Below are 16,259 nucleotides of genomic sequence, written 5' to 3'. Positions count from 1 at the left end.
TGCAATGACGCTCGGTCAAAGAGGACATAAAAAGATTATTCATGAGGGCCAGTTCTATATATTTGAGGCAATATATTAAGTATTCAGTGTTCCTCATTTGGATTAACCATACAAGATCAATAGCCAGAAATAATCAGATTTGCAATGTGCTGCTGGACATGTACTTCCCCTCGCAGGGCTCACTATTATACTATGGCTCCCTCCTCTGGTAAAATAGTATACAAGAAAATACAATACTGTAAATAAATACATTCAGTAAATTAGTTGGTTTGTAAACAAAGAGTCTGCTGAAACTAATACCACACAAACAATAACATCCATCCATCCATTTTCTGAACTGCTTATCCTCACTAGGGTCACGGGCGTAGTGGAGCTTATCCCAGCTGAATATGGGTGAGAGGCAGAGTACACCCTGAATTGGTTGCCAGCCAATCACAGGGCGCATACAGTATAAACAAACAACCGTTCGCACTCACATTTACACCTATGGGCAATTTAGAATTTTCAATCAACCTACCATGCATGTTTATGGAATGAAACCGGATGGAGGATGAAAAAGGGAAAGGCAGTTGGTCCCGATGACATACCTGTGGAGGTATGGAAGCATCTATGGTGGCTGTGGAGTTTTTGACCAGGTGGTTCAACAGAATTCTAGCAGGTGAGAAGGTGCCTGAGGAATGGAGGGAAAGTGGAACAGTGCCCATTTTTAAGAACAAGGGCAATGTTTTGTTTTGTGGGAACAACAGAGGAAAAAGGTTAATGAGCCACACTATGAAATTACGCAAAAGAGTAGTGGAGGCTAGACTCAGCAAAGAAGTGATTATTTGTGAGGAACAGCATGGTTTCATGCCTAGAAACAGTTCCACATATGCATTGTTTGCCTTGTGAGTGTTGATGGAGAAGTACAAAGGAAGTCAGAAGGGGCTGCATTGTGTTATTTTAGCTCTAGACAAAGCCCATGACAGGGTATCGAGAGAGGAACTGTGGTACTGCATGAGGAAGTCTGGAGTTGCAGAGAAGTAAGTCCGAATAGTGCAGGACAAGTATGGGGGCAGCAGAACACTGGTGAGGTTTGCTGTTGTTGGAGGTGGGAGGATTGCATCAGGGATCAGAAATGAGCTCCTCCCTTTTTGCAATAGTGATGGATAGGCTGACAGATTAGGTTAGACTGGAATCCCTGTGGACCGTGATGTTCCCAGATGACATTGTGAGCTGCAGTGAAAGCAGGGACCAGGTGGCGGAACAGTTAGAAAGATGGAGGCATGCACTGGAAAGGAGAGGACTGAAGATTAGCCAAAGTAAGACTGAATAATATGTGCATGAATGAAAGGGATGGAGGGGGAAAATGAGGCTACATGGGAGAAGAGATAGAGAAGGTGGAGGATACTTACAAAACATGTTGTTTTTTACTTTAAATCCAGTCCAGAACAATGGGGATTGTGGTCAGGAGGTGAAGAAATGATTCCAAACACATTGGAACAGGTAGAGGAAGGTTTCAGGTCTTTTATGTGTCAGAAGAGTCTCTGCTGGGATGAAGGGCAAAGTTTATAAGACAGTGGTGAGGCCTGTACGGATTAGAGACTTTGGCACCGAAGAGACAACAGGAAGCAGAGTTGGAGGTGGCGGAAATGAAGATGTTGAGGTGTGACCAGGTTGGATAAAATTAGAAATTAGCTCCTCAGAGGGTCAGCCAAGGTTTGATGTTTTGGAGACAAAGTTAGAGAGAGCAGACTTTTGATGGTTTGGACATGTCCAGAGGAGAGATAATGAGTATAGTGGTAGAAGGATGATGAGGATTGGAGGTGCCAGGCAAGAGAGCTAGAGGAAAACCTAAGTCAAGGTTGATAGACATATTGAGGAAAGACATGGGGGCAGTTGGCATTAGAGAGGAGGATGTAGAAGATACAGTAGGTTTGGATGGGAAAGGATGATGCTGTGATGAACCCTAACCTTAACAAGCCCAAAGGAAAAAAAGAAATGGCCCGCAAGCTTCAACTTAAACAAAAATAATTAATTGTTGCTCCATATAAATCATGTTTTTTTCCTGTAAGAGTGAAACGCCTGACCTTGTGAAAATCTAAAGAGCAATATCAAGAGTCCAGCTGTAGCTCTCATAATCACTGACGACGCACTCAGCTGCCTCTAAAGGAATGTGAGAAAGATTGTTGAGCGGTTTTTATATTTGTTCGTTTTATGCTGATGGCAGGAAAAAAAGGAAGTTACTTTTTGCTTAATCAATATCAAACTTCCATCTCAAAGGGAATAAAACTGCTAACTTAACCTTCAAGGAGCTCCTTTAAACACACAAGCAACACTAAATACATACTGTACAATACCTCTATATTCATTTGTAGGTTCAGTAAATCCAAAAGGGGAAACGCTTAGTTTGATTCTCTGAATGACTGCAAATAATTGTTTACTTGAAGAACACGCTTGTAACAAGGACGAAAGCTAGATGACAGTCTCACAAAGGCGATATAACCGATGACGCACAATCAAAAGGAATGTGAGGGGCAGGTTAAGATCCAATATGAAAGTTAGGAAAAGTCAAAGTCATTGAGGTCAAAGAATTGTCCAACAATTTAACTGAACCTCAAATGGCTTGACCAATGAAAATAACTACACATTACAATGATTACAACAGATGGAAGATCTGGGACTTTCTTAGATCCTGAATTGGTTGGAAATCAACTTTCATGGCTCTGTTTTTCAATTGCTTTTTTTTGTGTTGCAGTGTCTGGCTGAGCGATGGTGGGCGTTGACATCGGTGACGCACCAGTCACAAATTATAATCAGCAGCCTTTTTAGGTGCCATCGTGACAGTGTGCGGGCGTCAGAATATTCGCCATGTTCGCCGCCGACGTTTGTGCTGTCTCATCTTAGTTTATTCAACGAGTAGGTTTTTTTTTACCACACTGACCTTTTGTCGTGGCCCCATGTGTTATTCGTTTTTTTTTATTCTCTCTGGTCATGCATCTCTTTGTCTTAGCACTTCTCGCCCTTGCATGCTACTTTTGTTGAATTAAATTTTTTTTGGAGTCCATTGGTCTCGAGTCTATTTTTGGGATCTGCTTTTATAGCACAGCCGTCCATGGCCAAATGGATCCCACAGACTCAGACTCTTTTCGCCACGTGTTGGCAAATCAAGGACAGTTGGTAGGAAGACGTGAGAGGTCGTTACACGAGCTGCTCAGTATTCAGTATAAATCAATGGATGGATGGAGACATCTTTTGAGTTCTCTGAATATTTTTTTTCTTAATTGTCTGGGACAAGCAAATTTCTGTCTGACTCTGAACCAATCCACAGGTCAAATAACTCGATACCTTCCCCAAGGGTATGGGTGGGCCTCCCACAGTGAACTCACCTATCGCAGAATCATTGTGGCTGTTCTCAATGGCCCTAATCCCTACCACACTGGGGCATTTGCTTCAGAAACTGCAAAATGTACTGTCCTCATGGCACTCCAACAACCTTGACTCAAGCCTTTCTTAAAATTCCTCTTATTATTGATACCACCGGCCATTATTGCCACAATATGCACCAGCGACTACAACCCAACAGGATCAGGTGTGCTGAGACATTGTGAAATAACAAACATGGATATTGATCTGAAAATTATCTATAGTCAAAAGAAGACCACCCTCTTTGAGTGTGAAGAGAATGCCAGTGCCGGGGAACAGGACCTGCCTAGCACCTTCCATAAGTAGTGCTGACAGAGTTCATGCAGCATTTCTCGAGGTTTGCTTCCAGAGCTGCTGCTCTGCAAGGACATGACTTCCGCTGTCTCCTTGGTAGCACTTCATGTCCTGTACTGCTAGGCTGCTTGTTCCTTCCTCTTAACTGACACTCCCATTCCCAGAACTGCAGATCCCTTTTCCTGTTTAAATTGGACAATGAAGTCAACGTTAATGCCTCTGCATAGTGAATGAATGTCTATACCCTCACCTTGGCACACCCAAACCAGCCAAACATATTAAGACAGCCAAAAGCAAAACAAAACAAATTGAAAAATGTTAAGTTTAAATACCATAACAATGCCAAAGCAAAACAGACACTGTATTGAAAGCATACAACTAGTTTATATACACCTTACATAAACAAATAATAATTTGGACCACAAAAAAATGTATCAAAAGGCAAGTAAAACACACACACACACACACACACACACACACACACACACACTGTAATGAGGCGTAAACGCTGAATCTTGAACTCCAAAGCAGACAAAAAAGATGTACAACAATCGAGGGTTTTATTGAACAACGGATGTATATGAAAGTGAGCTACTAACACAAAATAATAACAAAAAACAATGACAAGCGGTCAACGTGAATAATAACAAAAACTGTCAAAAACTAGAGGAAGATGGACATAGTCACTGCAAAAGGACGATGCCTCCCTATAATAACTACACAAACAAGTTAAGGAAAACAGTAACGAGCACCTCTGAAGAAACAGAAATTTAACGACACCAATTTGTTTGTTGTAAAGTTATAAATATATTGAATCCAAGATGAGACCAAGATTTTCCCTCCCTGGTAATGTATTACTCATTAGTGTTACAAGATCTCAGGTGTGAATGGGAAGCAGGTGTGCTAAAATTGGTGCTATCCCTCTCTCATCCCGGTCACTGGAAGTTCAATATGACACCTCATGGCAAAGAATCTGATCCTTTTAAACCACTATATGGTCTTGGCTACCGTGCTGCAGCTCGGTTTCAGGGTGTTCCTTTTTACCTCAGTCATCTTTATGTAGAGCGACAATTTTTTTTTTTTCTGATCCTCAGAGAATTCTTTGCCATGAGGTGCCATATTGAAGTTCCATTGACGGGTGTGAGAGATGGATAAGACCAAATTTAACACGCCTGAGACCTTTTTATGGTAACTACCATGACACCATGGAGGGAGGGGGGGTGTAATCGGGGGCTAATCATTTTGTTGCCAGCAGTTTAGACATTAATGATAGTGCATTGAGATATTTTGATGGGACAGTCAACATCTACTGTTCTACAAGCTGTACACTTGACTACTTTTTACATTGTAGCAAAGTATCATTTCTTCAGTATTATCCCATGAAAATGTATTTGTTATTGTTCCACATAAGCGGCACGGAGGCCGACTGGTTAGAGCGTCAGCCTCACAGTTCTGAGGACCCGGGTTCAATCCCGGGCCCCGCCTGTGTGGAGTTTGCATGTTCTCCCCGTGTCTGCGTGGGTTTTCTCCGGGCACTCCGGTTCCTCCCACATCCCAAAAACATGCATAAATTGGAGACTCTAAATTGCCCGTAGGCATGACTGTGAGTGCGAATGGTTGTTTGTTTCTATGTGCCCTGCGATTGGCTGGCAACCAGTTCAGGGTGTACCCCGCCTCCTGCCCGATGACAGCTGGGATAGGCTCCAGCACGCCCGCGACCGTAGTGAGGAGAAGCGGCTCAGAAAATGGATGGATGGATTGATGGATGTTCCACATAAAACTCTGTACACTATGAAAAATAGTGTCCTAAAACCATATAGACTAATCATAAGTTGTCATCTAAAATATTTATAATAGAATATCTAATTGGATTTTGGTTTGATGTCATGTGTTAAACAACTTAAAGATAACAATCAGTCAGCAGTTGATAAGTCTTTCATTTTATATATAAACCCAACTATTACATATTTAGCAGGAAAAAAAATACTGTACATGTACACAATGTAATTCTGAATAGTTACAAAAACTGAAATATGTAAACAGATGTTCATATACTCTACAATATAAACATAGCTATCAAATAAGCTATATACTACAACTCACAAAATATTGCAGTCATTCTACAGTATTTGCTGATTTAATTTAGTCCATGATGAAAATTGTCTTGCGTAAGATCACTCGTTTTCCAAAATTCTACTGTAGTCTTTTTTTTCTTGGCTTTACCTGAACCTTGTCAGAAAATGAAAATGTTACCATTTTGTCACAGTAATTTATTTGTACAACATGTCTGTGGGAGATTCGTACCTGACCTCCTGTTTCGCCTTCTTTTCTTGTACACGCAACAAGACAAGACTACAATTACCAGTAAAGCGGCCAATGCAGAACACACTGGAATCAGGATGGAAAAACGATTTTCTGAAAAGAAGAAACAACAATTTTAACTATAAAATACAAATTCGCAATTCAGGTAACACTCAAAATGGATGTGATGGACAAACAACACAGTGGAACCTCCAAAATTGAACATCTTCGGTAAAATATCCTTCAAAAGAATAGATTGTGTTTGACTTTGGAGGTTCAACGGTATTCGATAGCTTCTGTGATTACATATGAATGGCCATTTTGACAAAAATGGAGCCACAGATTCTAGCAGACTGCTTATCACAGCGTCGTTCGATATTCCATTTGCTAGCCCTACAAAGCCAAAGTCCGTAAAACTTTGGTTTTGTCAAAGCAAAACTCGTCGGAAATAAAGGTTTTATTTCAGAAACCAACAACTTCCATATGCATTTTACTGGAATTACGGTAATTTCCATTGAAGCCAATCACAAGCACATGCATATTTAAGGCATCGCAAACTCGTCACTCATCATGCATGTCCTCAAAAATGTCTGTACCCATTATTTCTAGTTAACACGCTAACACTCATTTTGCTTGAAAGTGAGTGTAAAATACGGTAATTGCATGAAGCAATCCAAGAGAGATTATGTCATGAAACTCATTGGATCAGTAAACTTGGTGTTAGTGATGAGGTCTGCAGGTTCTATGAGAAAACCTTCACCAGTGTTTTTCGCAATCAAATGGGGCGACAGGATCTTGAGGATAGCAGCAACAAATATTTACTAATTTTAATTCAAAAAGAATAATACTTTCAGTATCAGTGTAATTTTATACAGTTTTGTGAAAATGTTGGACTTGTCTGTTTTTGACAAAAAAAAAATAGTTTGGAGTTGTCTGGTTTTGGGATGAAATCACATCAAAGACCTCTTTGATAGACAAATAAAAAAATTGTTTTTCCAAATTAGCATCTTAATTGCTTAATCTATATTCATTTTGAATACCCTAATTAAAAATTATTAGCTTTAACCTGGAACCAGAACTAAAAAAATAATAATAATAATTCTCAACTCATAAAAAAATTTAAATGTAAGCATTGGTGTTTGAACTTTTCGCTACTTACCTCGGACATCCAGTTCCACTGTGACGATTTTGACAAGGTGCCCATTCAGATCAAAGACTTCCACTGTATACTGACCTGAGTCAGTCCTCTCAATGCTGGAAATTTTTAAAGTCCCATTGTTAATGAAGAACTCTGTTCTATTTCTGAAGGCTTCTTGTATCACCGGCTTTTCTTTTTTCACTGTAAAAACAACGATGGGTCCACTAGGAAGCAGTTTTTTACATCGTAGCTGAAGGCCACTCATGTCGAGGATCACTTGGATGTAGACAGATCCTCCAAGCGTGACGGAGCAATGAGAGTTCTCCTTGGTACCATCACATCTAGATTCACCAGGTGTAAGGAAAGCTGTAAGAAGAAAAACATCAAATTTAGACTAGATTGAGAACATTATCCATGCATTATTCCTGATGAAAACATTACCATGTGCCGTTCCACCAAACAGCAGAAGAAGAATGAGAGCCTGCTCCATATTCCTGCCTTCTATAGCAAGATTGAGAGACAAACAGAATTATCATTAATTTAACAGGAAACGGGCAAGTCGAAAAGGAAGGAAGTTGAGTAAAATATCTCACTTCTCGTTTGAAGAATTACAGCAGTCTGTTGCGTGATTGAATGACCAAGCACAGTTTCAAGGTGGCTGCTTGTAACTACCTTCTTTCAACGCAGAGAAAACTATAGAAGAATGGACCAACATTGGGTAAAATGGTGCATCATGAAAACCTCTTCACAATCAGAATCATCTTTATTTAGCCAAGTGTGTTAAAAAACAGGAAATCTGTCTCTGGTAATTTTATGTAAAGTTAAATGTAAAGTGGAACAGATCATTTCAATTTCTCTTCATTGATATCTGAAATATTATTCTATAAACAAATCAGCGCTCGACCAGCATCCCTGAGCACATTGTGTTGTGCTGTATAGTACTGTTTTTTTTTTTATTTCCATTTGTTTTTTTATACATCAACTACATTTCCCCATGTAACAGCAATTATTATATTACAGGTTCTTAGTGTCTGAAACTAGTTTCCTCGTGCAAAATGTAAATTTACTTGATAAACAAATATTTCCAAGCCTCGTGTTTGACATTGTTGGCCACGCCGTTGTGATTTTTTCCGCCCACACTTGGCATCATATTGAGGAGCTGCTGAGGAGGAATGAGAAATGGACACTGTGTTTTAAAAATCACTAGGTGGGCACATTCTTAAACTTTGCTTCATTGTACATTGGATTCATCACATTTATGTCAAATGATTTAGATGTGTTGCTCACCTTTTTGAGTTAGAACACGAACTGAATACAAAAATTGTTTCAAAAGTATGTTATATAGTATTCCTTTTTAAAGTTTTCTTATGCTTTGTATGTTTTGATCATTATTTTGACACGGAATCTTAAATGTAACCAAATGTTTTAAATTGGATTCACTTGTAATGTTAATTTTAAGAGATCTTAAAAAAGATATTGGATGGTTTCACTCTTTTAAAACGATCTTTCTTTGTATTTGTCACAATATTGTACATATACAACATATATACGACACATATACAATACATTAATACATTGAGAAACAACAGGAGGCTTTTTGCAACAGGAATATGAAAATATATTTGGAATTAGCTATTGCAAAGTAATTTAGCGGAGGCAGTGCTGTTGTCCGTCACGATTCCCTTCATAGATAGATAGATTCACATTTTACGTGATAGGAAAACGTACATCATTGCTGAGGTAGCAGGGTCTTCCCGTACACTGAAAGAGCTGCAGTACAAAACAGAGTCTATAGCCAAAACACACAATGCTTTAAATAAAATATACATTGAAAACATTAACACAGAAAATAATACATTATAATATATTGATTGAATGGTATCATCTCAACAAGGAAACGGGCCTGGCTCTGGGCAACAGGTGAGAATTCTGTATTGTGTTTGAACACAAGGTTCTAGGCAATACTGTTTCCATTCTTCAGAATTATGAAATAGTGTTGAATGCACCAAACGTCCGGTAAACAGATAAACCAACATTTTATTCCAAAAAAAGAAGTCTGAATCACATACTTGCATCTATCTTCCAATAAGACAAAAAAATATCTTTCTAAACACAGTGGTGGCACTTAAGGGCCATCTTGCTGCGAATAAACTATATTGAAGTGAGTTGAGGAGCTTCATTGAGACAAACAATTCTCTGTCACTATCTTGTGGAATCTTGGTGCCAAGAAACTATGTTGAAGTGAGTTGAGGAGTGACATTTACACAGAAATAGTGCTTTGCTGCCATTTTGTGGCATCTGTAATCATTTAAAAACCTTTTTAGGGGCGTGTCAATTACTCGTTGTTGCTTTTCACGGCAGAGCTCGGTCCATATCCCCTGCGAATAGTGGGTAAACATCGTACCTCATCCATCCATCCATTTTCTGAGCCACTTCTCCTCACTAGGGTCACAGGTGTGCTGGAGCCTATCCCAGCTGTCATCGGGCAGGAGGCAGGGTACACCCTGAACTGGTTGCCAGCCAATCGCAGGGCACATACAAACAAACAACCATTTGCACTCAGGCCCAATTTAGAGTCTCCAATTAATGCATGTTTTTTGGGATGTGGGAGGAAACCGGAGTGCCCGGAGAAAACCCACGCAGGCACGAGGAGAACATGCAAACTCCTCACAGGCGGGGCCGGGGATTGAACCCGGGTCCTCAAAACTGTGAGGCTGACGCTCTAACCAGTCGGCCACCGTGCCGCCAACATCGTACCTGTGAAATTCATTTATGCCTTCTATTCATATCCTATTCGACATGATTCTCGTGTTGAGTCTCCTGAAAAATGACCTGCTATGAGACAGTTGAAGCTTCTTCTTCCAGTCTGTATTCTTCTTTGGATAAAAGGAGCCCCAGCTGTCCTCTTCTTCGTCTCCCAGCCAGGGAACCCAGGCACCACCATTGAGGCTAGGGTCAGCCCGATGGTCTTCTGATGGGTATCGTACTGGGACGGCGGTGCGGTTGTAGTACACCAATCTTGCCAGCAACTCTTTGACAATATCTGGTCTCTGCTCAGAGAGGTCAAAACGTTCATAGGGGTCTCCAGAGATGTTGAAAAGCCATATCGATTTCCTGGGTTCAGTGTGCCTCTCGAGGTTCCACCAGCTGCCAGGGAAGCTCGGAAGCATCTGGGGTGGGGTCCAGTCTCCGTAACCAGGATCTCCTGTGAGCAATTTCCAGTCCCCAGCTCGGATGGAAGCCTGCACAGCTGTATTCCAAATCCCATATCCCTTCTGCAGGGAGCCACTGCGAGCGTGGTTATAGAGAGGGTCAATGTTGTGCAGGATCTCTAATCTGGGAGACTCCTTCCCCTCACTGATGGCTTCCCAAACATCATATCCATCCACCCCCTTAGTAAGAGACTCATTCCCACCTGCCAAGCCTACCAGTGTGGGGTACCAGTCAGTGATGTGCACCAGGGCTTTACTCACCCTCCTCTTCTTCCTCAGCAGAGGACTGTGGACAAATCCCAAGCCTCGGACTCCACCTTCCCAGTAGGTGCCTTTACGCCCGCGTAGTGGCCAATTATTTCCACCAGACATTGGTTGTCCGCCATTGTCCGTAGAAAAGATGATGACGCTGTTTTGATAGTAGCCATACTTACGGAGGGCATATGTTATATTCCGAACCGCCTCGTCCACCACAGAGACCATGGCAGCGTACTTCCTGCGGGCCACATTGCCAAGCCCTCGGTACGGATAGATGTACTCCCGCGGGGACTGTAATGGTGTGTGAACAGCTTGAAAGGAAAGGTAGATAAAGAGTGGCTGAGAGTGGGAATCATGGCTTGCCAGGATTTTGCGGACCCTCTGTGTGTACAAATGGGTGGAGTATTTTCCTTTCTGACCCCAGGCTACTGTCTCATCTTCGTGGAGGTCAAAACCACATTGCCTCGGACCATCACAGGACTTGTAGGTGTAGTAATTGACACTACCGGTCAAGGAGCCAAAATATGTGTCAAAGCCACGTCGTGTTGGCAGGCACTCTTTCTTGTAAAAGCCCAAGTGCCACTTGCCCACCATGTGGGTGGAGTAGCCAAGCTCCTGCAGCCTCTGAGGCAGGGTGACATGGTGGAAGGGTAGACAGTTGGGCTGGCGGGGTCGGATGATTGAGTGCTGAAGGCCTGTGTGAATCTGGTACCTGCAGAATAATTACAGAACAGTGTCAGAGTGACAAATGTGCTGTAATATTAGTTCGACCAAATGTCTTAATTTTCTCCTTTACGTTTCTTCCTTCAGCAAATAATTGCATCTCACTCATTCTTCACAATCAGAATCAGAATCATCTTTATTTGCCAAGTATGTCAAAAACACACAAGGAATTTGTGTCCAGTAGTTGGAGCCGCTCTAGTATGACAACAGACAATCAATTGACAGAGAATACTTTTGAGACATAAAGACATTGAAAAAAAAACAGTCACTGACCAATAAAAGGTTGCTTGTAATCTGGTAATGGTAAATCTGAAAAAATATATAATTTTTTTTTTTTTTTGACAATTGTGCAAAAAGATGCAAAGTCCTCTAGCAAGTAGAGCAGTTTGAAATGACTAACAGAACAATCGTCCGGTGCAATGGCCATTGTGCAAAGGACGTTGAGACTTCAAGAAATTTATGCAGTTTAAAGTGACTTGTAGTGCGATAATCTGGGACAATGTCGATTGTGCAAATGTTGCAAATGAGTGCCCAGTATTGGTCAACAACAGATATTCAAATAGTGCAGCGTGGCGAGACTAGTACAGTGAGTGCACGAATAATGTATAATTGGCCGGACAGAAATGTGACAACAAACTCAAGATAAAAAAAATGGCAGCATGTTGCAATGGAATTGTAAATTAACTCTTTAAGAAGTTAATGGCAAGAGGGAAGAAGCTGTGGGAATGTCTGCTAGTTTTAGTTTGGATTGTTTGGTACCGTCTACCTGACGGAAGGAGCTGGAAGAGGTGGTGACCAAGATGTGGAGGGTCCAAGAGGATTTTGCTTCTTTGTACAAACATTGGTTAGTCTACGTGTCAATGACTACACCAATTTACCTATTTACAGAAGCACACATCTTTGAAATAAATAATATTTTACTCTGTTTGGGGAGCCAAATTGCTGACTATAAAGAAATTAAGCTATAGTCCCAAAGGCACCCCCTGGATGTAGGCTCTGGTAAAGCAGACATGTTTTTATGAAGTAACTTTTTAAAAATACCTTGATCCAAGGGACCGCAGCAGTATTTAGGAAGCAGACTAGCATCTCTCCAACAACTGGTTGCCATTTACACATTTTGCCCGCAGAAGAACTTGAACTGTGACACTCCAGTGGCAAAGCCCAAACCCTTACAGAAAAACTAATGCAACCTCCAGATTAATGGGCCAGAAGGCATTGTTTCTGACTTTTTTTATTTTTGTTTTAAAGCCAATTCCGATCCCCCTGTCCACATGACAACATATGATGAGGAAGGAGAAAGATAAATGTGTCATGAATTGTGCCCTTGTTGGAGCTTGGGTGTAGCTTTGCGCCCCTCTCGCCCTTTCTCTTTCTCTTCTCAGTAATCATCACCACCTCGGCCTCCATCATCACCTGCATTTAAGCCTGTCAGATCCAAGACTCCATTGCCAGAGTACTAATGTTCACCCGGTACACTGGCTATCTATTGACATGTAAGCTACGCCAGTCCTCGCAATATTTCTGACCTCCATGTTCTTCCTTGTCCTCAGTGCTCCTTCCGTGTTCCCCGCCCTGCTGACCTCTTCCATCACGCCACCAAGCCATTCACCTGCTCAAGCTACCGCCTGCGGCACGCTCCCTGTCTCGAGGACCCGCCAGTACACCTCAAGGATCCACCACCGAATCTCTTCTCAATAAACCATTCTCCACAAACTTCTTCAGCCTCCACCTGCTTTTGGGTTAAGTTAAAATAATCGTATCGTGACAAAATGAAATGTTTCGTTGTTTTTCACGATTCAAGGAGGTCAGCTACATAATATTGCCAGATTTTTTTTCCTACCAACAGTTACAGTACCTTTCAAAGTTTTAGTGAGTAAAAATGACTTTCAAAGAACTCAAATGTCATTATCATTTTGGGCAAGTATTTATATTGCGAGATGAAATACAATGCAATTGGAATTTATACCAAAGCTATAAGTTAAATTGTTATTTAATAATTATAAGATAAATCTGCATTTTCGTTGATTTTTTGTTTAAGATTGGGTTCACTATAAACAAATTCTAAATTAACTATTATAGTCAAGCACTTCCATACCATTTTTTTCGCACAACACATTTCTCAAAACCTAAAGGAGTTGTGCAGACTGGACTATGAGAGAGCTACTGTACCTCCCAGTGATGAGTTGGCTTCGGGATGGAGTGCAGATGGGCTGGATGTAATAATTCTCCAGCTTCACCCCATCAGCAGCCATCTTATCCAGCACCGGCGTCTTTATATCTGAGCTGTGATAGCCTATGTCGTTGAATCCCTGATCATCTGTCATTATGAAGATTATGTGAGGAGGCTTTGGACCAAGAGATCCCCCGCCAAAAGTCTGATCTGGCTCATTTTCCACCTGATTGGGACCATTAAAATCCCAGGTCAGGTATCCGAGGCTGAGAAGACTCATTACGGAGAATCCAGTCAGAGCTGTTGTAGCCATTGTTATTCGTTTAAAGGCCAAACAATCCAGTCTCCAGTGTGATGTCACCAAAGCATCTTGCAGTCATAAAAGAAAAAACTGTACCGTGCTCTGATATTTCAAATTTGAGAGCCTCAGCCACACATTCATTAGAGTTCATCGCCACTCCAAAATGTTTCAAAGCTCCAGGGAAAACATTTTTCTTCCCCTAGAAGTCCCGTTAACACCGCCCATTTACCTTGCAGCTTGGCTGAAAAAACATCAGCTTCCTACCACCTTCAGTCAAACCCCCCGCACGCACACACACACACACACGTACACACACTAATGTTTTTACTACGGCCAAGTAAGTAAGTCATGAACTAGATCAAATTCCAGCTCTGAGAGTTTAATATACTTGTAAACAGGTAGAAAGCGGGTGACTTTATTTATAAATTCAAGTTGAAATATCTCTTTATTAATTAGCTAATTAATCAGAGATTGTGCTAGACACCATGGACAAATTTATGGAAACTGTTTGGGCAAGGTCATTCTCTTTTCCAACATGACAAGGTTCATAAATGCAGGCTTGGATGAGTTTGTTGTAGACTGTGGAATAACAATAAACTCTCATCATAATCTTTTCAGACACCAGCAAAATATTTTCCCTAGAATGTACTGTATACATCGTTCAAGTATAAATCGTTGTATTTAATATGAAAAAAAAAAACAGAAGAAGAAAGCACCATCTCTGTATTTATGACATGATATGTGATCCAAGTGACCCATATTTCCATCTTGACACATAACTAGAAAGTAAAGAAAAACACTACTTGAGACTTGGGATCGGAGACAGACAGACCCTCAGTCAGAAAATGTAGTGTGCAGGGGAGATTTGAGTCGTGGGCAGAGTTGGATCGACACAATCATCAACCCTGTTCCACACTCCAAAGCTCTCACAAATGTTCCCTTAATATTGCTGCTGTTTTATGATTGATGCAGAAGTAGGAGGAAAGAGACAGACCATACAGCCTGGACTCAGACAACATCTCCAAGGAGGCGTAAAAGACCCACTTTACAAATCATCCTGCAAGTCAACACAATATGATGGGACTGTACTACCCCAGTACACAGCTTCTGTGTCGATAAAGACCCTTGTTACATCCCACTGTAGGCCTTCCTTGTGTCAAGGCATGAATGTGGAGTGTTAATGCATACATTTTGAAGATCGAAAGAGGATGTGTATGTTATTAGTTGTCAGAAAACATTGTCAAATACAGGCAACCATTACAAAGTGCATAAGCGAAAGTAATTCAGGTGTGGCAAACTTAACAATTTAGTAAAGAAAGCAAGCAAGCGCTGATAAACTGAACAACATCAACAGGCCTCGGAAACCACAGATGATAAATGTTAGAAAAATATAGGCCCTTATAAATTGCATTTATAAAATGGATTGTGTGTTCATTATAATCTCATAATCTTTTGTTTTAGTGAGAGGTTAAGAAAGTTGACCATGTTCCTCTCTTTCTCATATTCCTTTGTTGGTAGAAAGCAAGATGTCTGTGATTGGGGGGTGCGAATGGCAATAGGCAAGTAATAACTGCATGTTCATGTGTGCATACTGTATATGATGTCGCCAAAGGAGAAATAGGCAGACACTGCTTAGAGCCATCATGTTGTATTTCAACTGTCTCCTTGAATGCAAGTTCTTATTAAATTGTATCTCTCAATATTCTCAAAGTGATAGTCTGGTCTCTTTTCTACTAAAGTGTGAACATTTTTACCTTGCCAATAACTAACGTAGATGATGGCAGAATCATTTACTTGATGAAGAGAAAATGCTTTTTAAGATCAAAAGAAGGCAAGGCAAGGCAGCTTTATAGAGCTCATAATGTGCTTTACATTATTTTTTACATGAAGTACAATATTTAAAAGTATTAAAAAACAAAATACATTTAAAAACAAAGCATTGAATTAAAGACAGCTTACTAAAATTACTAAAAGAACATACACTAGAAGAAAATAAATATGTTTTAATGATTTTAAAATGCTTTACAATAGCTCAATCCTAAACATAAGAAAAAAAAATTTTTATCTGGATTTAAAAACATTCACACTTGGCTCTGACTTCACCTCTGTAGGCAGCTTATTCCATTTGTGTGCAGTATAACAGCTAAATGCTGCTTCAACGTGTTTGGTTTGAACTCTGTGTTCTACCATCTGACCTGAGTCTACAGATCTCAGACCCCCACTGGGTTTATATTCTAATAGCATTTGTTTATGGATCCATCCATCCATCCACTTTCTGTACTGCTTATCCTCAGTAGGTACACGGGCGTGCTGGAGCCTATCCCAGCTATCTTCGGTCCTATCCCAGCTATCTTAGAGTTTCCAATACATGCATGCTTTTGGGATGTGGGAGGAAACCGGAGTACCCGGAGAAAACCCACGCAGGCACGGGGAGAGCATGCAAACTCCACACAGGCGAGG

General features: G+C 40.8%; 1 protein-coding gene across 1 annotated transcript; it reads right to left on the bottom strand.

The window, feature by feature from the left end:
* Nucleotides 1-9,918: 9,918 nt before the first annotated feature.
* On the bottom strand, nucleotides 9,919-13,811 carry arsia (arylsulfatase family, member Ia). Its single transcript, XM_061686109.1, has 2 exons — nucleotides 13,498-13,811; nucleotides 9,919-11,317 (listed from the first exon to the last, which is right to left on the bottom strand). Exons 1-2 carry the CDS (start codon nucleotides 13,809-13,811, stop codon nucleotides 9,919-9,921), a joined length of 1,713 nt encoding a protein of 570 aa, XP_061542093.1.
* Between the last annotated feature and the right edge of the window lie 2,448 nt (nucleotides 13,812-16,259).

Source organism: Phycodurus eques, chromosome 9 (genome assembly GCF_024500275.1).
Source record: "Phycodurus eques isolate BA_2022a chromosome 9, UOR_Pequ_1.1, whole genome shotgun sequence".
NCBI classification, from domain to species: domain Eukaryota; kingdom Metazoa; phylum Chordata; class Actinopteri; order Syngnathiformes; family Syngnathidae; genus Phycodurus; species Phycodurus eques.
The sequence above is the reverse complement of the archived record's forward strand: the minus strand, read 5'-3'. Positions and strand labels throughout refer to the sequence as shown.

Coding starts and splice junctions, on each gene's coding strand:
- arsia (XM_061686109.1), bottom strand. CDS start 13,811: ATGGCTACAACAGCTCTGACTGGATTCTCCGTAATGAGTCTTCTCAGC. Junction 11,318..13,497: donor AGCCAACTCATCACTGGGAG/GTACAGTAGCTC, acceptor ATTATTCTGCAG/GTACCAGATTCACACAGGCC.